The 23624-nt window shown below is 34.8% G+C and overlaps 4 protein-coding genes across 8 annotated transcripts; 3 read left to right on the forward strand and 1 right to left on the reverse strand.

Annotated features, from left to right (window-relative positions):
- Positions 1 to 224: 224 nt before the first annotated feature.
- On the forward strand, positions 225 to 3774 carry LOC133696339 (uncharacterized). Its single transcript, XM_062118511.1, has 5 exons — positions 225 to 367; positions 1486 to 1765; positions 2390 to 2477; positions 3247 to 3313; positions 3539 to 3774. The coding sequence occupies exons 2-5, from the start codon at positions 1642 to 1644 to the stop codon at positions 3590 to 3592; spliced, it is 333 nt and encodes a 110-aa protein (XP_061974495.1). The 5' UTR covers positions 225 to 367; positions 1486 to 1641; the 3' UTR covers positions 3593 to 3774.
- A 2466-nt stretch (positions 3775 to 6240) lies between these two features.
- Positions 6241 to 10187, forward strand: LOC133697506 (serine carboxypeptidase-like). Its single transcript, XM_062120116.1, has 9 exons — positions 6241 to 6634; positions 7135 to 7303; positions 8020 to 8139; positions 8402 to 8545; positions 8627 to 8777; positions 8977 to 9065; positions 9293 to 9551; positions 9636 to 9769; positions 9880 to 10187. Exons 1-9 carry the CDS (start codon positions 6288 to 6290, stop codon positions 10006 to 10008), a joined length of 1542 nt encoding a protein of 513 aa, XP_061976100.1. The 5' UTR covers positions 6241 to 6287; the 3' UTR covers positions 10009 to 10187.
- A 1924-nt stretch (positions 10188 to 12111) lies between these two features.
- LOC133696136 (U11/U12 small nuclear ribonucleoprotein 31 kDa protein) lies at positions 12112 to 15639 on the reverse strand. 4 transcript variants are annotated; one of them, XR_009842626.1, is made up of 3 exons: positions 14690 to 15639; positions 12902 to 13913; positions 12112 to 12426 (listed from the first exon to the last, which is right to left on the reverse strand). XR_009842626.1 is itself a non-coding variant. In XM_062118198.1 (2 exons), exon 1 carries the CDS (start codon positions 15449 to 15451, stop codon positions 14711 to 14713), a length of 741 nt encoding a protein of 246 aa, XP_061974182.1. In that variant the 5' UTR covers positions 15452 to 15639; the 3' UTR covers positions 12112 to 12421; positions 14690 to 14710. The 4 variants fall into 4 exon arrangements, 2 of the variants coding, with proteins under 2 accessions (XP_061974182.1, XP_061974181.1); XR_009842625.1 differs by having other exon boundaries at positions 12902 to 14350; positions 14690 to 15638; XM_062118198.1 differs by lacking the exon at positions 12902 to 13913 and having other exon boundaries at positions 12112 to 12421.
- A 4298-nt stretch (positions 15640 to 19937) lies between these two features.
- On the forward strand, positions 19938 to 21635 carry LOC133696234 (uncharacterized). Of its 2 annotated transcripts, none has more exons than XM_062118357.1 (2): positions 19938 to 20155; positions 20650 to 21635. In XM_062118357.1, exon 2 carries the CDS (start codon positions 20678 to 20680, stop codon positions 21482 to 21484), a length of 807 nt encoding a protein of 268 aa, XP_061974341.1. In that variant the 5' UTR covers positions 19938 to 20155; positions 20650 to 20677; the 3' UTR covers positions 21485 to 21635. The 2 variants fall into 2 exon arrangements, with proteins under 2 accessions (XP_061974341.1, XP_061974342.1); XM_062118358.1 differs by having other exon boundaries at positions 20678 to 21635.
- The last annotated feature ends 1989 nt before the right edge of the window (positions 21636 to 23624 follow it).

Consider the following 23624-nt stretch of genomic DNA (forward strand, 5'->3'; position numbering starts at 1 on the left):
AGGAAAGATGATCTGGAAATATTTATATTTGTTAGAAAAAAATTAAAGCAAAAGGATTATGTATACTAGAGAGAGAAATTTTAGTGTGTTTTATGATTAATTACCAATACGAGAGACAAATATAAAATGAAAAAAAATATAAAAAAATATTTTTAAATATTATAGTTATTCCTCGAACAGTCTTGAGCCGGAGAAAATGACTTCTACTTTTAATACAAAGATTATTATATTATCATTACCATACCACGAGCCAATAACTATCAGAAGTCAAAACCGAGCGTTCTCCTAATTTCCTCCCCCCTCTCTTTATCCCTCTCTAAAATAAACACTAAAGAATCCAATGCGTTTGTAAAGAATCTGCAGCGAGGTATGGCCCAACCTTTTCTTTCTTTCTTGGTGCAATTCTTTTTTGGGTTTTCGATTTCTTTTTGCTTAAGATTACGTTTTAAAACCATAATGGATTTGTTATTTTTAACAAAAAAGAAAAAAAGATTGGCTAAATGCATGCTTTGTTAAATCTGGGACATGTTTTTGGGTTCTGGGTATGGTTTTGAGCTCATGGGGTTTGTTTTTTCAAGTCTTGTGTCTGTTTTGTACGGTCTGCTTGATTTGTTTTCACATTTTGAGCACCTATTGGATACAGTATTTTTGCTTCTTTTTTTTTAAGAGAGAAAAAAACAAGAAGAAAACAGGAAGAGCAGTGTAAAAGTAGGAAAACTGTGGCTAATGTGATGAGCAAAAGAAGACTGGCTTTAAGAATGCGAAAGTTAGTTAATTGAATGATGCGGTTCTTGAAATCTATTGTGTTAAAGATTATTTGATTTGTAGAACGAGGAATTGCATGGTAGCATGGTGGAATTTGAGTTGAATATTTGGCGCCCAACTTAGTGAATTGTGCAATGGAAAGGTTGGTCTTTTGTCTTGTTTTTTCTTAGTGGCTAGGTGGGGATGTGAAGAACTAAATGTAAATACATGGTGATTCCATTTTGTGGGTTTATATTTGGAAAAGCTGATACTTTTGCAGCAGATCTGAATTTGTGTTGACTGTGAGAATAAAATTTTGTTGTGAATTTAGATGAAAAGAACATCTCTAATGATGCCTGACAAACAATGATGTCTTTGGTTTAAGCAACGCTTTACATGTTATGTGCCCGCAAGGAATCTTATGTTAGAAAGAAGGATAGAGGATGGATATGGATACTGATAAGACCAAGGCATCTGCTTTTCTAGGGTGGGACTTCTGTTGTGTTAACATAAGTGGACTCTGGAACTTTTAGTGATTAATTTAAAGAAAAATTTTACAGATTATTGATTTTGCAGAAAGAAGAGAAATATGATTAATGGAAAAATTGGCTTTAGTTTAATATTTAGTCCAGCGTGAAGAATGTGGTTACTTTTTTCCAGCATGCCACTTGGTATTCAAGTGACATTCTGACTCATATTTCCTTACTGTTTCCTTTCTTTTTTGATTTGCCAATCACACAGAAGGACTATTTTATGCTAAGCAGTTGTTCTGGAAGCCTTGCTTCATTCCAAGTAGCTATATCTTCTGATAAATCCCGGAAGGAACTTGTTAAAAGGACTACTAGTCAACAGTTATTCTGTTAGTGCCGTAGGGAATGCTCATTCAGTTTAAAGCCAATGGAGGTAAATCCTGTACGCTCCCATTCCAATGAGAAGCAACCGTTAGAGCATTCTACATCTACCAATGGAGAACATGAGCACACAGAAAAAGAGAAGAGTGCTTCCGTGTTCATCAATCATGGTGAGTCTCTCGAATTAGTAATAAATGTCAGCAATTTCACTAGATTCATCTCCTGCCTAGCATATCTTCATCTAAACAACTCACTTGGTGATTTTGCTTGACACAAGTTTTTTATATAGTCTTACATCTGCAGGTTTGTAGGGTTCTTGTATATGTGAGTTTTTATACTTCTTTTTTTTGGAGTTGGATCACTTTTGCATGGTAACATATTTTTTAATTAGAAGTGGTGTTGGAGATTTCTTTTGCTATGTAAAATATACACATGATGCCAATTGAGAATTTGTGCTTCTTAAGGAGAAAGACTAAAGAAGTATATTTCTCCAACCTTGACTATCACGGAGTAATCTGAGTAAATACTATTGACTATGTTCTGTGCAACATAATGCCTGGAAACTTTTGGTATTCCCTTCTAAATCAATGCGACGTATAGGTTTCTTTGTCAAGTCTGAAAGTCTCAAAAGGTAAGTACCTCTCTGGTTATGGTTTTGAGACTTCTGTGCATCTTTCTCTCCTAGTGTGAATCCAAATAACAAGCCTTTGTCTATTCATACTTGTCCTTTCCTGTTTCTCTCAATGCATAATATTCTTTTCTATGAGCATAACCTGTCCAAATTAACTGTCTAGCTGCAATTGCATGGCATGAGAGCAGAAGAAAGTGGACTGGAGATCAATCTCAACAGCCACAAAGAATGATTAAGGACCCAATTATAAGGTAATCATTTGTAAAGCTTCTTGAATGCTATGGGCTCTATTTATGTGGCCAAGAGATTTTAACATCTATAAGCCTTGAAGCTCTTTAGTCTGAATAATTTCATATATCATGTTTTCGTAGGTGCATGAAGTAAAACTTTTCTCGTCATTTAATAGGGAAAGAATAAGAATAACAATTGCACTTCCCTACCAGGGTTAATGGAGACTACTAAAAGGTTTGGAGAGTGTGATGAATTGTTGGACATGCATTTTGCAGGCTGCTGCACTCAGCCAAGAATAAATGCATGTACCAACTTAGTTAAGTAGGGAGTTGATGGACTATTTTGGTCCTTCCTAAACCTACATGAAAAAAAAAAGAATTTTTAGTAAGTGGCTTCATAAGTAGGACTAACAGCATTACACTGGCCACGTCGCCAAGAGAAAGTTCAGGCTTCCTAGTTAGTTTGTGTATTCTGATGGCTCATGTTATCATATGTGGTCTCTGTTGTTATTTTTCCCCTTGACTACTGCGCTAATGTCTTCCCAATTTGTTTGTATATTCTGTTGGTTCATGACATTATGATATTGTTTATCAATTTTTTTTCTTGTACCTACTCAAATTAGTGATCATTACCACTTATGGTCCTACCTAAGTGTGAACCAATATGAGAGAATATAAGAAATACTATCTTTGAGCATTTTTCACATGAGATGGTGGATCAAACATTGCATCCTTGGAGCCACACATGCTGGTAGATGAAAACATAACAGCAGAATTTTTTTTCTGGCAGCTGGTCAACAACCTATGAAGATTTGCTCTCAACTCACGAGCCCTTCTCTGAGCCAATCCCTTTACCAGTAAGCTCTCTTCTGACAAACGTACTTACACTAGATGAGTTTTGTTGTTTGTTGGTTTTGAATCTTCTTTTAGTCATAGTGTGCATGAGCATGTGCAGGAAAGATCATGGTTAAAGATTTTGGACTGGTGATTCTTTGAGATCATTCAGAACATTCCACTTAGTTTTACGCTTATTTTCTCAAGCAGTTGTTGATCACAATTCAATTGATTGTTGAATTTTGCAGGAGATGGTAGATTTTTTAGTTGATATATGGCATGATGAAGGCCTCTTTGATTAAATAATCGATGACAGTGTTTTAATTCTACTGTAACGGAGACTATAGAAGGTAAAGAATACAAAGATTTTTGACAACCCGAAAAGGCAGCCTGATTTCTTGAAACTGATTCTTCCATGTAAAATCTGATATGGAAAGCCATGTACCTGAAATTGATTTCAAATTAGACTAGCAAGGATTTTTCATTTCCTGCTTGTCCTCACCTGGATTACAGATCCCAGATGTAATTTTACTTTGGTTGGTAGCAAACAACCTGCTTATTTAGAGCATATTAAAAAAATAAAAAAATCCAAAAAAAATAATATTAATTTGAAGCTTTTTAAAAAGAAAAAAACAAATCTTTTAAAAGAGTGTTTCGACTACAATGCTTAAATGATGCATATTCACTGTGAAAGCCATTCGTTCAGTTCTTGATAGCATTGGCATCGCATGGAGAATGATGCACAACTTTGCAAGTTAGGCAATTCCTTCCAATTTTTCATGATACTATATAAAATTGCTAGTGATTCAGTCGTGTTAATATATAGCTGCAACTTTCTTTGCTGATATTAATATAAAACTAATTCACGACAATGTAATGGCATTGATTTTGTCTACGAAGTGTTGCAATGTCGACGATGAACATCCATAAACATCTCTAATCTTGCTGTTTTTTTTTTAAAAAAAATCTTATGGTAGAATCAAAATTTGTCGTTGATTCTAAAATATATATATATATATATATATATATATATATATTATTATTTTTTCCCAACTTCTCCGCTGCCTCGAGGAGATTAGCACTGTGGGATGGTAAACAGATTTGCTTCTTATTTTATTATCTCAAGTTCGAATCCCTGAGAAAACCTTTTTATGAATATACTAATCTGAAGAATAAATGATTTGTCTGAAATGAATTAATAAAAGACTTTGATTTATGGATAACCAAAGTTAAATTCACCTTCCTTGTTAAGGGAAAGAAGAAAATCCTTGAAGAAGGAGTCAAAGAATTATCTTCAAGATCTACCACGATGTTATTTCGCATCTTCCATGATTTTCTTCCATCGTTCTAGCAAGGTTCTAAAATCTAATGTAGTTGAGGTTTTTCAGAGAGTAACCTTGGAAAAGATTAACTCGCACGAATAAAATATCTCAAAATGATCTTCACCATTCATAACCTTGACTTCAAGAATTCCAATAAACTAACGATCATGATCTCCCATCTAAAAGTACTTGATCAGTATACACTAGGACCCACATTTCTTGGTCAAAACTCAAAAGACTAAAGTCTTGAGACTCTTGACCATCATTCGAGACCTAACAAATTCATCAAACAAAATAATCAAGTTCTTCGGTAGTCATTAGATTTGCAAAACCCTCAAATTGAATCCATAAAATCAACAGATAATTTCAGAACACACACACACACACACACACAGAACAGTCCCTTGTGTATACAATCAACTTGCGTGCACATTTCTAGCAGTGGACCCTTTCTCGCGTAATCAAAACCCCTTCTATCTTACCGCCCGCAATCCAAAGCAAAAGAGACACCACATCATCATCAACACCGACACGTCGACTCCCTGACGTTTCCCTTGCTCCCTAACACAGGGTGAAAGTTTAATTTAGTCCTTGTATTTGTTCAGATATTCCACTTATATTCCCATAGTTAAATGTTCTCGATGTGAATTCTAGATTCTCCAATTTGTCGGATTGTGCAAACATTGCTGAATGCTAACAACATCTAATGAGAGACTATTTTCTCAATTCTTCTCCACCTTCTAAAACGACCTCGTAGTGTATGATTGTTTCTGAACATTGTTGATACGGACATAATTTTGATCCATGGTACAAATGTAATATTTTATGCAAGACTATCCCATAAAAAGAGGCTAGGCATGAATTTGGTCGTAAAAACGCTTTTTTTTTCCCTTGTTTATTGCATCGAACACAGATACAGATAAATTTATCTTTGCGTTTACTTGCTTTAAATTATACCATGTTAACACTATATTCACCTAGTAGTTTTTCAATACACAACTAAATATGATAAAATAAATTAAAATAAATAGATAACACCTAAGAAAATTGAAAACTAAAAAATTATATATTTTAAAGAGTTTAATAACTAAAAAATAAAATATGTTTAGCTCACTTTTCATTACATTCTTAAACATAGAAAAATTGTTTTAAGCTTATCTTGATGAAACAAAACATTAAAAGGCAATTTTTTTTAATTATTTTTTTAAAAAATTATTTTTCTTGAAACTCATTTTTCAAAAACAATTCACTTTTCACTAAATAAACTAGGCATCAAAGGAATTTTTAACCACGAGATTCAAATGGAATATTAAAGAGCCATATAAGAACTAAAATGTACTTTAACCTACACCTAAGCTAACGACTAACACTTTTTAAAATAGTAAAAGAGTTGAAGAATGGAATAACAATTATTTTTTAAAAATATATTAAATAATAATATTATTTATTTTTTAAAAATTATTTTTAATATTAAAACTATCTAAAGAAAAAATAATAATAATTAAATAAACAAAAATTTTAATTTATAAAAAACGCCACGTGTTCCCAAAGGCCTCTAAAGACTAGTAGTTTCGCTTTCGCCACGTATCCCTCTCCAAAACAAACTAAAGTACACTTCCTCTATATAAAGATCTTACCTTCGTATCTGTCACTCCATTCCTGGAGAACCTGAAAAATGGAGAACCTGAATTTCCTTTCTGTCATTCTCCTGTCACTTATCGCGATATCTCACGCGAGAATACCAGACGATCCTCATCTCAATCTCGAGAGGTCGAATTTCCCGTCTGTACAAGCAGGGAAGATGATAAGAGAGCTGAATTTGTTTCCAAAATCAGAAGTCAACGTGATCGGCGGTGGTGATGATGGTGCTGGTGCTATTAGCGAGTCAGGGCACAATAAGAGGATTTTAGAGAGGAAATTTAGGTTTCCTAATGTAGTTGGTGACGAGGAAGAAAGCTTTACCGTTGATGATTTGGGGCATCATGCTGGCTATTACAAGATTGAGCATTCTCATGATGCTAGGTATTTGATTTTAAAAACCCTAGGTTTTTTTTCTTTGGTTTTCTGTTTGGGGAGATGGGTTATGTTGGTTTTTGTGTTTGCTTGTTTTGGTTAAAGTTTTGATTTTTTGGGTAAAGGTTGAATTTTTGAGGTTGGTGTTTAAGTGGATTGGTGATTATTTGATATTTTTTATGTGTTATGTAATTGAATGTTTGAGTTTGCTTGAAGTTTTGTGTTTTGGGTAAAGATTGAATTTTTGAGGTTGGAGGTTAAGTGGATTGGTGATTATTTGAGATTTTTTTTTTATGTGTCGTGTAATTGAATGTTTGATTTTGTTGAAAGTTGAGAGAGTGGAATATTTTATTAAATTGGTTTCCGATGATTGATGATGATGATGTAATGAATGTCTGATTAGGTTTTCATTTTGTGTGAAGTATAATATTTCGGAGGTTTTTCTTGTAAAAAGTTTATTTGTTGGTTTCTAATTACTGTTGACTTATTGGTGTAATTGTGGTTTGTAGGATGTTCTACTTTTTCTTTGAATCAAGGACCAGCAAGAAGGATCCTGTGGTCATTTGGTTGACAGGAGGACCAGGGTGTAGCAGTGAATTGGCTATGTTTTATGAAAATGGTCCTTACACTATTGCAAATAACCTGTCACTTGTGCGAAATGAGTATGGTTGGGACAAGGTAAGATGCTGTTAAATCTCTTAAGCCGATGCCATAATTAATATTGGACTATAGTTTCTTAGTCTTTTCCTTGTTGTTCCTAACTTTTTTTAAAGTTTGCTGTAGTTTAGCAAAAAATATGATTTGTGAACAATCATATCATGTTATGCCAAATGAAGCAAATATCCAATTTCTTACCCAATATTATTAAAAGTGTGTTTCATATTGTGTATCATTTAACAAACTTTGGCCAGTAATCGACCTAGGGTAACAATCCATTGATATGTCCTGTAGTTATCTTGTAGCCATTCAACCTACAAACTTTGCAATTTGCATGGTTTCATTTTGGCAACACTTAAACTAGCTGCTTGGTGAACAACTAGTTTTATTTGGTTTAAGTTTCTTGATTGCATCTTGTGAATATTTGCCACCAAAATAATTATAATTGCACTTTAAAATTTTGTTTTTCTTCACCTAGGCTCCCAGTTGCGCTTTCTGTGTCCTGGATCACTGTAAATTGGTTCTTAGTGCATTGGTTTGGTCGTGATGGTTTATTAGCATATACATGAGGCACAAATAAAAATAACGCTGCTTTCTGGGAAAAAAAAAATGGTTTTTCACTAGCACTATTAACTCCACTTCTGTTCTCTATTCCTTCTCATTAACGAGGTTGGAAAAACTGCAACTTGCCTGCTTGCTGACAAGAGAATTAACATGTTGCTATGATGATTTTGCAGGTATCAAATCTTCTATATGTTGACCAACCCACTGGTACTGGATACAGTTATAGTAGTGATAGGCGTGACATTCGTCACAATGAAGGCGGAGTTAGTAATGATCTATATGACTTCTTACAGGTTAGTTATCCTGTATTTCCCTGTGATAAGAAATGAGATAAAGCATGATATTTTGGTATCCCGTGAACTTCTAATATATTAATAGCTTGAGGAAAGAACTGTAATTGCTAAAGTTTTACTATACTGAATGCTAGTCTTAGTTTGGGACACTAAACATACACTGTGAAACGTGAAAGGATTGGTGGGTGGTTGTTTTGAAATGATTGAGATTAGTTAACGCAACATATTGAAAGGACTAAGTGCATTCTTTGTATGGCACCAGGCCTTCTTCGAGGAGCATCCTGAATTGGCAGAGAATGACTTCTACATAACTGGAGAATCATACGCTGGACACTATATTCCTGCTTTTGCAGCTCGGGTCCACAAAGGAAACAAAGCTAAAGAAGGAATTCATGTAAACCTCAAGGTATATAAATGATTTTGCCTAATACTGACTTTTGATGGATTTGTTTAACTTTTATTAATTGCAATTCATAATTTTGAGCAGGGATTTGCCATTGGTAATGGGCTTACTGATCCTGCAATCCAATATAAAGCATACACAGATTATGCACTGGATATGGGAATAATTAAACAAGCTGAGCATGATCGCATCAACAAGATAGTTCCAGCCTGTGAAGTGGCAATAAAGCTTTGTGGTAATGTTGCATCTCAATTTGCTCCAATTCCTTTCAGAGATCAATTTCCTTCTTCTTGTTTCATTGTTTTTAGATCACATATTTTTGTATCAATCCAATTAGTTGTTTCAAACTTCGAAGTTTTCTCAGTGCATGAGGTCCTATTTTGTTGATTTTTAGCTCTGTGGTTCCTTGCTTGAACATGTGCTTTCTGTCTCAGGCACTGATGGTACAGTCTCTTGCTTGGCCTCCTATTTAGTTTGCAATACCATATTCAGCAGCATCTTATCAGTTGCTGGTAATATAAATGTAAGACCTCATAAACCCTCCTGTTGGAGTGTTCATGTGCATCATTTTTTTTTCAAATTCCAATGGACCTCCCTCTCCTTGAAGGAACTCTTCTCTGTATTCATTAAAATATGTTCTCGGGGAAGTTAATCAGAGTCACTTTCGTAGACATGAAAATAATGTGCGTACTGAATACATGTGTAACAAACAACCAAAAAATTACAAGCATTGATATATTCTCGCTGCAGTATTATGATGTTAGAAAGAAATGCGAGGGGAGCCTCTGCTATGACTTCTCAAATATGGAGAAATTTCTGGGCCAGAAATCTGTTAAGGAGGCACTTGGTGTTGGGGATATAGACTTTGTCTCCTGTAGCACTACAGTCTATATGGCGATGCTTACAGACTGGATGAGGAATCTCGAAGTGGGCATTCCTGCTCTCCTTGAGGATGGAGTCAAGTTGCTTGTGTATGCTGGAGAATATGATCTCATCTGCAACTGGCTCGGTAAGTAATACCAACTACTAGGGTATAGCGAGTTTCTTTTATTTAACCTTTATCCAAGGCTAAGGTTAAATATTATATGAGCAGGTAATTCAAGATGGGTTCATGCCATGGAGTGGTATGGTCAGAAAGAGTTTGTGGCATCTCCTGAAGTTCCCTTTGAAGTTAGTGGTTCAGAAGCTGGAGTGCTGAAAAGTTATGGGCCTCTCGCATTCCTTAAGGTCTCTCTCTCTCTCTCTCAAAACAATTAGCTTCAGACTTTTTTGCCAAAAATGATAGCTTCTATTTTATAATCAGTGCTAATCTAGTTGCACAATGCATCTGCCAACAGGTCCACGATGCAGGGCACATGGTTCCCATGGACCAGCCCGAGGCTTCATTAGAGATGCTGAAGAGGTGGACTCAAGGCAAATTGTCGGAAGTCACACAGGAGCCCCAACAATTGGTTGCTGAGATGTGATTGCCTTTTATCTAGCTTTAGTAAGAGTGACCGTAATATATGGTTTCCCTTGACGCTTGTAAATATTATTTTTCTCACGGGTCAAACAGAATCCTAGACAATGTGGTATCTTGCCTTTTGATTCTCTGAAGGTTATAGACTTCTAGAATCAGAGAGTTTTATGGATGCATGTCTTCTTACCTGACTGTTATATCGTTTATGCATTGTGCTGAAAATCTTACATTGCAAATATCTGTTTGAGGAATCTTAGCATCTAACAGCATGCTATCCGGATATATCAACTAGAGACTGCAGCATTTGTCCACAACTACCTACAGAGGCGCACGCTTTGGGCCACCTTGGTCTTGAGCGTTTTCCTTCAGCCCGATATTGAGAGGACAAAGATGCCACTGTTTGCAGATTACCACCTTACCATATGGGTCCGTGTCGTTGTTCACTGCACGAGATTATTGCCATGCAAAGCATGAAAAACCTATTTTTGAGGTAACACAATGATTTTTTAGGACAAAACGATCCTTGTACTGAATGTCGGCCATCGTTTTCCTGTTATTTGAGGATAAAATATAACTTGATTTAACCATGTAATTTCATAGTAACATTTTTTATTCACGATACTAGTTATCAGGTATCATACCTGATGTAAGATCTAACTTGTTTCAATACTCACAAGTTGTGGGTTGGTCAGATTAATTTTTTGATCAATGAGTTAATTCAAGTTTATTTCAAAACAAAGTTGTTTTAGAGGTTTTTTTTAATGAAACAATATTGTTTTAAATAATTTTCATAAAAAAAATATATATCTGAGTTATATTAGTAATAGTGATTTTGTTTGATGTCTTGGAGTTAAAATAGTTAGGTTTTATCTGGACCTGAATCAAATTATAAATTATGGTGCATTGGATTGACTCATCAAGTTGGGGCAAATTTAATAATTATGTTTAGGAAGCACATATATACATATCAATTCAATTAGAACTAGGTCTCCAATGGGCGTCCAAAAAAATCTTTTAGGACCCCACATCATAAACCTAATTGCATAATTTGAAGTGGCAAGTTATTGTTGGACACGTTGGAAGATACTGGGAACAGTAAAACTGGAAAAGATGCAAATCTTCGTTAGCTACTTTTATCAAGAACATAGAGCAACGGAGTATGTGAACAGTTAACTCCCGAAAGACCAGGAAAAGAAGTAATTGCTGTCATGGCTTTTGCTGTTAAATTCTCAACCAACCATTGTTTAAACTCTCATGATCTTTTGCTTCCTTCGGTTTCATCAAACCCAACCTCAAAGATATCACCAGTTTCTTCTCTATCAACAAGAGATGCTGGCCATCACGTGAAGCTTAAGCACCCATCAAGAGCATCTGCTGAAGGTTTCCTTGGCTCCCTTTCAAAGTTTACTAATTAGTATTGCTTCAGTTGAGTTTTTCACTTGTCACTTGCAGGAATTCCTAGTTAGTTAATAGATGAAAATTGTAAGTTTACTAATTATTCAACGAGCGTAAACCTGTCCTTTTGGATATATGCAGGACTAGAACCAGCTGTATTTGCAGCTCTTGTTCCAAACAGTGCTGATAAACCACTACAAGAATTAATAGAAAGAATTCTGGCTGGTAAGCTGATCTTGCTGATTTCAGTAAACTCCTAAGCAAACATCCTGCATCTTCTCAGTTCTCACCAACGAATATAATATAATTTCCTGAGCAGACGGCAGATCAACCTATCTCAACATAAGCGAAAGGAAAACAGATAATTGAAGGCTTGAGATTACTTTCTCAATGAGACTGTAGTTTTTGGAGTTTCCAGGACAATCTAGTTCTCATTGATTGTGATTTATCAGAGAAGTAGTCACAGCTGCCTGCATCAGTTGGAAGAATTCTTTTTTTGTCAGATTATTTGTTACTGTATTGAAACCTGCTATCTACATCACTTCATAAATTACAGAATGGATAATGATTTTTTCAGGGTGAAAGAGAAATATCATTATCAACAAGTAAAAGAAGCAGGCGCCGAACCCTGCTTCCAAAGCTTTACCATAGCAAATCCCGTTACTGCACAAACCATGGAAGCGAGGCTGAGTACTAGCAAGATTACACACAAAACTGAAATCTAAAAGTTTATACTGATCTTTCTATTCAATGCATTACAGATACATATTTCACAGTATATTCTCATATATCATGTCTGTATCAATATTGCTGATAAATCAGACATACAGAATTCAACTATATGTGTGATCATCGACAAGACTCCAACTGGAAGTAAATTTGCAATTCTCCCCTCCGATGGAGAAATTCAACACAAGACTCTCCCTTTGAGCTTCGACAAGATATACACTCTTCACAATTCTGGCTGCAGCCAAGGTGGCTCCTCTCGGAATGCTAACGACTATTGATCTGAAAAATGATCGCCTCTGACCTGCCAAATAAGAGAGTTGGTCAAAAGCTTTGATAAAAAAAAAAAAGTATTCTAAACGAGTCTCAGCTACCATAAATCCCAAAGTCTTTGCAACCTAGGTTGTGCATGAGGCAGGGTAGGAATTTTTTTATGAAACCAAACAAAAAGCATGGAACAATTTTAATCTGTTCAGTTTAATCCAATCCTCACACAGGGAAAAAGAAACAAGATCGCATCCAAGAACCATAGATGAAAACATATCCGAGAATTATAAATGAAGAGGTGGTCAGACATGAGATATTGGAGGAAATTAAACAGTAAGAAGAGAACAAAGCAATCTTATTTAATTCCCTCCAATCCTCACATTCGGCCAAGACATGATATTCGTTTAGTTGCATGTTGGAGAAGAATCACGTAAAAGAAACTAAACAAAAATCGGCACCAAAACAAACAGTGACATCTCTTTAGTTCCCTCCAATTTTCACACGCAACATACACTCTTGACTTTGAGGCTTCAACTGGCTTTGCCTTTACCACAGGCTTTGTCTCGAACCAACCACCGGATATTTATAGACTCTCTTCTAAACTCCAAAGGAACAAGACAAACTAACTTCACAATTTTCACACAACAGCATGATTCGCATGCTCAAAAGCAGTTACAAATACTGTGTGCATGTTTGTACGGTTCAGAGCATTTGAATTCTCCCTGTATATGTGTAGCCCAGATTACAAATCCTCTAGACAGGTTGCACAACAAACGGGTGCAATGCTGACGACAGCCAAGTTCTGCGGTAGATATTTCAAAAGTAAATTGGGTTTATTTGAGAGAGGCCGAACTCAACAAAGCCTGGTAGAATAATAATCTCCCACTCACCAGGAACACAGCACATATTAGGGCCCAGAAAAATGATTTCAAAGGCCAGCCCAAGATACCTTCCCAGCTCTTTAAAACTTCATAGAAGATTATTGATATCTCGAATATGCGAAGGCATCTTGTGCATATCATACAAACCCAACACAGTTTAGGTTTACATCTTCATAGTAACGTTTGAATGAAAGTTCTTCGCTTGTCCCTCGCAGGAATTCCCAGTGAGTTAAATGACGAAGATTCAAAGTTTGTTCCTCTAAATGCAAATGCTAATGACTCAACAAACGATACATATTTACTTCACTTCTAAAGGAATATTTTCCTGAACCATGTAAGTAGCTGCAATTGCTATAAAATATTTTCAAGCTCTGTACAAGCAACAAAAGGTCGTGGGCACTGGTGAAAAAATCTAGGAAGTCTTTATACTGATCTTCGCACTCCATGTGTTACAAATACATATTTCTTGACAAAAATAAAAGAGTAAAAAAACAAATTTACTTCTATCTCACAGTCAATTCTCATGTTTAACGTGACAAGTACATATTTCTTGGTTTCCTCTCTGGGCTTCAGCTCTTCTAACTTTGCAGCAAGAACGAACCACCCCCAACCTCTTGCCAGACAAAAAAGTTGGTAGAAAGCTCTAAGCAAAGAGCAGAAACCATCAATTCAGTCACAAAAACAGGGGGAAACTTTTTCTCCCCTCTTGCTAAATGTCTTGGAAACTAATGTTATCAAAATGAACATCTATCCATGGAATATCAGATGAGCAAATGTCACAGCTGATTCACCAGCATTTCCCTCACAATCCAAGAACATCAATCTCAAAACTAGTTTCAGTAACAGTAACCAGCATAAAGATGCTCCTCCATCAAAAAAACAGAACATAACTGTCATCCACAAGTCATAACAAAAAAACCTAAGACGCAACAAATGCCATATCAATCACAGATGATCAAATTGAATCCTCTGTTTTTCACTAACACTAGCCAGTGTTCTTTTAAAACTCTAAGAAGATAGTCTCCAGTATCAGTAATAACATGCTATAACCTCCTTCCCTCCCTCACCAAAACACGGTAACTGAAACAAAAAAGCAGGAATATTACATATTAATCAAACATCAAATCAATTACACAATCCAACAAACACCCAATCTTCCATTAAAACAAATTAACATAACCGAAAAACCCAAACTCAAACAAAGCAAAACATGCCAATCATCATAGGAACTGTACAACCAACTTAAATGCAAACTCAAGCAAACCAAAACAAGCCCTAATGACCAGAAGGAAGAGCAACACATTCACTAAACATCACATAAAAAATATAGAGACAAATCTTAGAACTCAAAACTCATTCCAAATTTTTTCACCAACATGATTAAAACTCATACTTTAATAACAAGAAAATCAACATTACCTCCAAAAAGAATCCCAGAAATCACTCCTCTTCATCACTCTCATCACTGAAGTAACTAGCTTTCTTAACCTTCACCTTCTTTTTCTCCACCTCTCCCCCCTTCAACAACCTCTCCTCCACCCCTCCATCCACCGCCGCAGCCCACTTCTCCTCCTCAAACTCACCCTCTTCTTCCTCCTCCTCCCAATCTCCCCCGCTCCTTCCGCCGCTGCCGCCTCCTCCACCACCGCCTCCCCTCCCTCTCTTCACCACAGGCCTCTCTCTAATCCCCAATCGATTCCTCGGACACTCATAACTCAAATGTCCATCTTCTCCACACTCATAACACTTACTCTTATCCTTATAAACCCTCTTCTTAATAAACTCCGCCGCTCTACCATTATCTGCCGCAATCGACGCCGACAGAGTTCTCCCATTGAGAATCTTCTTGTCCATCTGTTCAACGGCGGTGACCGCATCGCTGCGAGATACGAATTGGATGAATGCAACACCGCGCGATTTCCGTGTTGTTCGGTCTTTTAAGACAGTTACACGTGCTACTTTGCCGAAGGTGGAGAAGAGTGTGTGGAGGTCTGAGTTTGTAAGGGAGAAGTCCAAATTGGATACGTACAGGGTTGATTTTGATGGTGCTAAACCGCCGGATCCGCCGTGGGGTTTGGTGGAGGAAGGTGGGTGTTGCGATGATGTGGTGGCGGAGGAGTAGCGGTGGTAAAATATTTCGTCTTCGTCACTGTCACTGTTGCGTTTTTGCTTCTTCCCCATTTTTTTGACTTCCTAGCTGTTGTTAGTTTTTTTTTTTTTTTTTTTTGGCTTTTGCCTGTTGGTCTCGAGAAATAAATACTTTGCCTGGAGTGGGCTTTTTCTTGGATTGTAAATATGAAATCTACCAAAACCAAAACTCCAACCGAAGAAAAGTTGTCCTTTGTCAATAAACATGGTAAAACACTTGCATTATACTTACTTCTACAAAAACACCACGAAATAAATAAACGACTTCCTGCTTTGTCAGGAGGAATGGGCACCCCATAAAAAATTCCAATCTTAATCCTTTTGCTTTAACAACAGTTTGACACGTTGCTCATCCCAGCAAGGCCCTTTGTTTTTCTTGTGGCTCTTGATAAAGACTCAATCCCTAAAGCAGATATATATTAATAAAAGGAAAGGTAAAAAATCAGTCAGCTATCATGCAATTTTCTCTGACACGGTCAAAATCAAACACTGGTATTATTTTCGTTGCAAAAAATACTTTTTAATATAACATAAAATATAGAATATAAATTCAGATTATTAACTTGAATTGTAAAATTATAAAATCACAAGTAAATTATTTTAATTAAAATTATAAATAAAATATTTTAACTAATTTACGAGATTAAGTCAAGTAATATATAATAATATAATACAATAAAAATAAAAATAAAATTTAACTAAATTGCAAGATACAGTCATGTGGGTTAAAATTGTTTTCGTTTCTTTCCAAGTCACCGGTCTTTATTCAGATTCTAAAGATGAACAATTCCAAGTGGATTGGATAGAAAGATGGCCTTAATTAATAACATTTTGTTTTACCTGTTGATATAATTATGTAAAGCCGCACATCACAAACTGCCTAACATCATCGTTCTAATTGTTCAGTAATTTTCAATAGAAGTTTAGTCCTGAAAGTGTGTGACGGTTTTGCATGAAACACATAGCTAAACAACAAAGAAATATAAGCATGAAACAACTGATAAAATGGGACCCTCTGATTGTTTAGGAATATAATCAGTATCTTTGTTCTGTTTCCCAGTTTTTCAAATAGCACATTTGCTGGCTAGGGTCTGCATCATATAATATCTTGTTCCTCACCTCGCCCAATTAAATTTTATGTGATGAAAGACTGTTGAGAAATGACTGCTAATTGGATCAAATTTCTGATTTTTCTATGCAGTGATGAACTGGGTCGTTTTGCTGCTAATAAACATTGCCAAAGCAGCCTTAAGATGGAAGGGTGTTCTAATCTGGGGGGGAAATATGCTTATATGCTTATAGAGAAGACAACCCTAGCTAGTCAAATCACACGCACACACTGGTTTGATTCTAGGTCAGCAGCAGCAGGAGCTTAACTTGAACACGCAAACAAAAAGCTATTGCTTTTGCTATGCTATGCTATGTTATTCAGTTATCCTAGTGATCATCTTATCAGTGTCAGCTATAAAAAGGGATCCATGCATCCAGCTGCTAAAAGCTTATTTTGGAATCTTTCTACCTTTCTGCTAAATATTTACATAACCCTGATTAAGAAGGTATATACTAATTAATTAGATAGCCATGTCAGCTGGACTAGTTTCATATGAGATTGTATTTTGTAATTAAATCTTTCATCCAAGATTTCTAAAAACTGTTGTTGAATATATGTGATTGCAGGGATGATCAAGGCTTTTGTAGCATAGAGGGCAGCAATAGGCAGATGGTTTTGGATGAACTGAAAGAACTTGAAGCGTCTAGCAATGAAAGGTTAAAATCTTATGAGCACTGCAGTACCACTGCTAAATTACATAACTTTTTCATATTCCTAATTTTCCTCCCTTGTACAAACTTTGTGCTAAACAGATAATTCAATGGAAAGGGATAATGTAATATAGCAGAACGCAAGTTACTAATGGGATTTTTTAAAGATTATTTGTCATATAAAACAACAGATAGAGACGATTAACAACAACAACAACACTGTACTTGCCAGAGATGCTGGCGTAATGTTTTACAAATGATAGGAGTCATATGACCATTAACAACAACAAAACTGTACACAGCTAGAAAAAAAACATGCCCTCTTCTGCATAATAAAACATGACAAAAAAGATGAGAATCTAACAAGCAAACCTGGTTATATATTTACATTGCTGGTGAGTGGAGAGTCGAGACTTGAGATTCTACGCTCCTGAATGTGCTGAATGCTAAAATTAAATGTTAAGTAAAGTGCCAAAAAACATGAAGCTCCAGAACTAAAATTTTTAAAATCTAGCTATTGCACATAAACTGTACCATACACTTAACATGACAGAAGATTCACAATTTGTATTAAGTACAATTTGAATCACAAAGTACTATATTTTATTTTATATTAAGTATGGATACATAGATTGAACAAAAATAAAATGTTATCTTATCAACACAGAAAACTGGTATTTTATTCTATATTAAGCATATTGCTAAACTAATGGGAAAATAAAAGTACCAGCAATTATGGTTACCCGAATACAACTGACCCTTGAGAATGAATATGTGCCATAACTCCTCCTACCTGTACAAGTCCTCCCTCTTTTCCACACTCATTTTTAATTCAAGCTCCATTCCCGTATTCAAATATTCTTCCATTCACACCTTTTTTTGGTTTTAATTCACAGTTCAAGAACTATCAGGTGAAATATGGTTAGATGCACTCCTAAAAACAGAGGCTGTTAATTCAAAACAATGATAATTTAGTTCTAGCTTCTCTTCCATTTCCAACTTTGATGTTTTTGAACTTGATCGAAGCATAGTTAAAAAAATTAATTAAGAAAAAAGAACTGAAATAAAATAAAATAAAATTATAACTTAATATAATTTTTCTAAATATTGATCGAAAAATAGAAGCAGAAAAAAAATATAAAGGCAGGAAAACAGAAACAAAACGAGAAAAAAATGATGTAAAATATAAAGGCTTCACTCCAGTTTCGATAAGAAAAAAATTAAGAATACATAATAATCAACAAAAATTAAACATAAAATAAACTAAAATAAACATGATATTTTGGAATAAAATACCAGTTTTTTGTGTTGATAAGATAATATTATTTTTTTGTTCAATCTATGCATCCATGTTTAATATAGAATAAAATATAGTGTTTTGTGATTCAAATTGTGCTTAATACAAATTGCGAATCTTCTATCATGTTAAGTGTTATATTTATGGTACAGCTTATGTGCAATAGCTAGATTTCAAAAAATTTTGTTACGGGGCTTCATGTTTTTTGGCACTTTACTTAACATTTAATATTATTATATACCCTTCCATCATTCTTGTAATGAAACTTGCATGATGAAGTGGAACACATAACTTTATCAATCTTGCATAGGACACATAGTTATTATTGCATTTAAATTTCAAATTTGTTGTCTCTAAGACTGTTGTGATACTTCTAAAATTGGTTATGTTAACAAAATTCTTGGGAGTGAAAAATTGCATTTGAAGTTGCTTTTGTTGCACATGCATGAATTATAACTTATGACATGAAGCAGTTCAATGTATCAGAAAATATTAGTAGATAGAACTGTATATATTGCCATTGACCAATTTTTACCTTTTCATTTTACGTTTACTTGTAATTTTATGATTTTTAATTAAAAAATTTAATTTATAATTTTATAATTTAAGTTTACAAGTTGAGTTTATATTATATATTTCGTATCATGTTAAAAAAATATTTTTGATAACCTTGTGTTATACTGTATAAAAAATTAAAGCACTAACTACCGTATAGCTGGAGAGATACTCGTAGGGGAAAAAAATATCATCCAGTAATTTGTTTTCCTTTTGTAATGGTCAAGAAATTTTTGGGGTAAGCTTGCATTTCTAGTTTTTTTTTTTTTTTGGGATTTCTCATTTTATACATTTCGACCACGCTTGAATTTTTGCATTTAGAGGACTTTTTCTCGTATTTTTTTTGGATTCAAATCAAATTAATAACTCAAGAAACCAAATGCAATTAACTCTAAAACTTTTTTTAAGTACGATATAATAGCATTCAAATCTTGTAATTGCTAGCTCAATCTATTTGTTTGAAATGTTATGACCAAAATATGACTCAAATTTCAGACTAGCTATTGAATTTGTTTCCAAAAAAAAATCAATTCAATTGTAAAATTAAATAAAAAATTAAAATATCTTATTTACTTTTGTAATATATATTTATTCATTACGAGTTTAAAATCATTTTAATATTTGTCTAGATAATAAACTAGTGGTATTCAATTATATTATTATCATCTCAATGAATTATAAAAGAGTTTATAATGATAAAAAAATTTAATTAATAATCTCGTATTTTTTCGAGTAATTTAAAGTATCAATCTTCATATATAAAAAAGTTAATTTTAAAAAATATTATTATAAAAGTATGATAATTATTATTTTAAAATATTTTTAAAAATATACTTATTTTGAAATAACATTAAATTAACATGTTTTTGTCAAAGAAACATAAAACTCTTGTTTCTTTATGCCGTCAGCGGTGGTAATAAACAGAAAGATTGATTATCTGTTTCCATTTTTACCTACGCCATACAAGAAATAAAACCCCAAAAGGTTCAAATCTTCTGCATATTTTAAGCAAAGCAGCCATCTGGCCTAAATCATCTCTGAATCTACAAGAAAAGTTGGAAAGATTGAGCTTCACCTAGCAAGTACCTGAAATTGTAATTGTTTTTCGCTTTCTAGGTCTTCCTGTAAGTGATTTTCCTTCTTCCTTTTTTTTGCGATGTGTTATACTTCGATGTTATGAGAACTGAGTTTTGATTCTTTTGTGGTGATTTTCTTAAGTGGGCTAGGATTTAAATGCCTGATATTTGGTTTAATTTCGATTTTCTTATTGTTTGTGCACTGTTTCCTGGAAAATGTTGTCTGGAAACTGTTCAGTGAGATAATCATGGGATTTTATTTTCTCAACTGAAAATGAACTGTAATATGCAATTGAATGCAGGGAAAACATCAACTCTGCTGAAATAAGTAAATTATTTGATAAAGTAGTTGTTAGATGGGATGGAAAAAAAATTAAGTGAAGGGAGGGGGAAAGCAATTGGGAAAATGATCTTCGATGGTCAAAGAATATGTTAGAGAACGATTTGCTATTATTGTATAATTTGTATTAGTAGATCCCACTCGAATTCTTTGTTTATCCACATTGAATAGCACTTGGATTTGTAATTTTTGACAAAACCAGTGATGAGCTGCCATTGGCCTTTGACAAGATGCATGGATTCTCCACGGTCGATGGCTTTGTGGAGATAACTGAAAGCTTGGCTGAGATGATTAAGTACGTGGCAAATGAACCCTCAGTAGGGCTCTTCTATGTTCAGCAGCATGCTCAAAATGCAATTCCGAATGTCATTAGGCTCAAGAATAATGTTGTGGAGAAGTCACGTGCAACAAATCTGCACACTGAAGACTTGGAGGATTGTATAACAATGGTGAAGTCAATGAAAGAATGTGGTTTCCCTGTTGCTGATGAGATGATTAGAGACATCAGGAAATCTTTAGCAACAATGTCAGCTAAACAACCAAGAAGAGGATTAATTAATAGCCCAGTTTCAGGTTTTCAGATGGGAAGAACCAGCTCACTGGGACCAGGCACTTGGGGTCGTAATGGAGATGATGCCGAGAAGGATGGCAAAAGGACGAGCAATTACTTTTCAACTGTATTTAAGACTGCCAAAGAAAAGGCAAGCAATTTCAAGTGGCCACCACTTGATTCCAAAGAATCAACCACAAACCAGGCAGAAAAACTACTGTCTTGTCCTACTTCATCACAATCGGTCACTAGCACTGGCTCGTCTCTGCCTGATGTGGAAGCTGATGAATTGCCCTTGTCAAGTCCGACCGCTGGAGGACAACAATTAGATGAAGAAGAGGATCAATCTGGTGTGAACTTGCCACGTCATAATATATTGTTGTTAACAGAGAACTTCGATGACTTCAAGGCTGATAAGGAAGCCAAGCTAGAGGAGTGGTTGGGAGGGACTGCTGACAACCTAGATAAACTGCAGGAGGGCAAATGATGCTTGCGGATTTTCCTTTTTTTTTTTTCCTTCGTCTTCTTCTAACATGATGTTCGATGCCATTGCTTCCCAAAAAATCTGTTGCTTTTGCTCTACTGATCTCTGAAATGATCCTATGCAGTAGGTTGATCTTAGTAAAAATTTTCTGATATTTTGTTGGTTTCGCATAGCTTTTGCGTTTCTGGTTCCAGCAACCCATGGCACAAACTAACATTTCCAAAATTGTAAATATTTTGGACATTAGCCCGTAGGTACTCTCCAGCTCTCATTTATTCCAAATAGGAATTTGGTCATTGATCAAGCCTAGCAGTCTTGAAAGCACCCCTAGAGATGTTGATGTTCAGCATTGATGTCCAGATTTGGCGCTTCAGTTGTGTGGCTTTACAAGTGTCAGGCCTGACTCATAAATTTGCAAATTTCAAGTTTTTAGAACAAATATTTCATGCAAAACTGGAGCTGCTTGTCACTTAGCAAAAGGAGGGGGGTGGGGGAATCTTGAGAGGTTCTTCCCATTTATTCTATACACTTGAATCAACACTTTTCTCCCTTTTTACCTGATCTTGAAAGCAAGACCATGATAATAACCAGCCAACTCTACTCGATATAAATAGATTGCTAAACCATCTCTAAATATGCTATTATAAACAAATTAACAGTGGAGGTCGATCATGTCAATGGCTATATTCTTTTTACTCAACTTAGATTAGATTTCATATCATAGATTTCCCGAGTCGATCCACTAAGCAAAACAAATGCTTATATTGTGCTATCTGAAATCATTATCATCCAAAGATTGAAATGGGATACTAAAATCAAAATTATTAAAAATATTATGGTTATCATCCTCTCAAGTAAGGATTAATCAATACATCATTCATCTGATTCAACGCCTAAACAGTTCATTTATTTAATTTAAAAAATATAAGATAAATAATTGCATGCATTTTGTTTCCTTTCACTGTTTTTTTTTAGAACATGCTATAAGGAAGCTCTATAAATAAACAAAAAAATAATAATCTTTTCATCGCCATACATGTTTTTTTTTCAACTGAAATACGTTCAACTGATGTTGTGCAACACAACTATTGTTATTCATTTTTGAATTTCCATAAAAAAAGAGAAAATACAAAAAAATATATATCAAAAAATATTTAAAAGAAATCCAAAAAATAATAGGAGCAAGAAAAGGATGTTGGAATGCCGAAAAAATATCAAAAATTAGTTGAAGAAGTTCAAAAATACAAAAGATTGAAATTTAACATTATATTTTTGACTGGTGAGAGCCATGTTGATAAGAAAAATTTAATTTGAGGAGAAAATGTCCAAAATCAGATATTTATGGACTCAATTAAATTTTATCTAAGGTTTAATTGAATTTATGGAGGGTTTGATTGCAAGAAAAATTAATTTTTTTCAATTTAAGCTTTTATTGGAAGAAATTAAAGTTATGAGGTCCAATTATAATTTTAAAAGGTTGATTTGATCAAATCAGGGGCTTAATTGCATAATTATTGAAGTTTGTTGGCCAATTAGGGACTTAATTGAAATAATCCGAAACCAAGGATCAAATCAGAAAATGCATTAAAATAAAGGGATCCAATTACAATTCATCCGGGGGGCTTGATTACAAAATTGTCAAAACAGCCAAGGACCGAATCGAAAATATTCATTTTGAAATTTTAAAACGGCGTCGTTTCCTTAAAGAGAACTATTCATTGTCTCCTTCAAAGAAAGTCGTTTCAGCAGTAAAACAGGGATACGTTTTGCAGCAAATTGCTCCAATTATGGGGCACGTTTTATGGCTGCTATCCCGGCGACCGGTACCACCGCAGGGCTTTCCCTGTCCTATTAAAGCCAGAGAAAGACAGTGAAAAAGGGGGAGGAACGAGACAGCGAGGGGAGAAAACGGAAAAGGTAACGAGATAGAAGAAAAAAAACAGAGAGAAGAGAGTGCAAAGAAGAGAAAAGAAAGATAGGAGAGCAGAGCAGAGGGGAGACAAGACAGGGAACGGGAAAGAAAACGGGGGAGAGTGGAACAGAAGGAACCAGAAAAAAGGTGACGGGCATGAGAAAGAAGAGGGAAGGAGAGAATCAGACGCAGAGAGAGGAGAAGAGACGGACACGAGGAGAAGACAGAACG

Source organism: Populus nigra, chromosome 6 (genome assembly GCF_951802175.1).
Source record: "Populus nigra chromosome 6, ddPopNigr1.1, whole genome shotgun sequence".
Lineage (NCBI taxonomy): Eukaryota > Viridiplantae > Streptophyta > Magnoliopsida > Malpighiales > Salicaceae > Populus > Populus nigra.

Bases quoted from the DNA above. Each gene is read 5' to 3' on its own strand.
- LOC133696339 (XM_062118511.1), top strand. From the start codon at position 1,642: ATGGAGGTAAATCCTGTACGCTCCCATTCCAATGAGAAGCAACCGTTA. The intron at 1,766-2,389 runs GTGAGTCTCTCG...TTAACTGTCTAG, and splicing joins TTCCGTGTTCATCAATCATG to CTGCAATTGCATGGCATGAG. The intron at 3,314-3,538 runs GTAAGCTCTCTT...TGAATTTTGCAG, and splicing joins CTGAGCCAATCCCTTTACCA to GAGATGGTAGATTTTTTAGT.
- LOC133697506 (XM_062120116.1), top strand. From the start codon at position 6,288: ATGGAGAACCTGAATTTCCTTTCTGTCATTCTCCTGTCACTTATCGCG. The intron at 7,304-8,019 runs GTAAGATGCTGT...ATGATTTTGCAG, and splicing joins ATGAGTATGGTTGGGACAAG to GTATCAAATCTTCTATATGT. The intron at 9,552-9,635 runs GTAAGTAATACC...TTATATGAGCAG, and splicing joins TCTCATCTGCAACTGGCTCG to GTAATTCAAGATGGGTTCAT.
- LOC133696136 (XM_062118198.1), bottom strand. From the start codon at position 15,451: ATGGGGAAGAAGCAAAAACGCAACAGTGACAGTGACGAAGACGAAATA.
- LOC133696234 (XM_062118357.1), top strand. From the start codon at position 20,678: ATGCATGGATTCTCCACGGTCGATGGCTTTGTGGAGATAACTGAAAGC.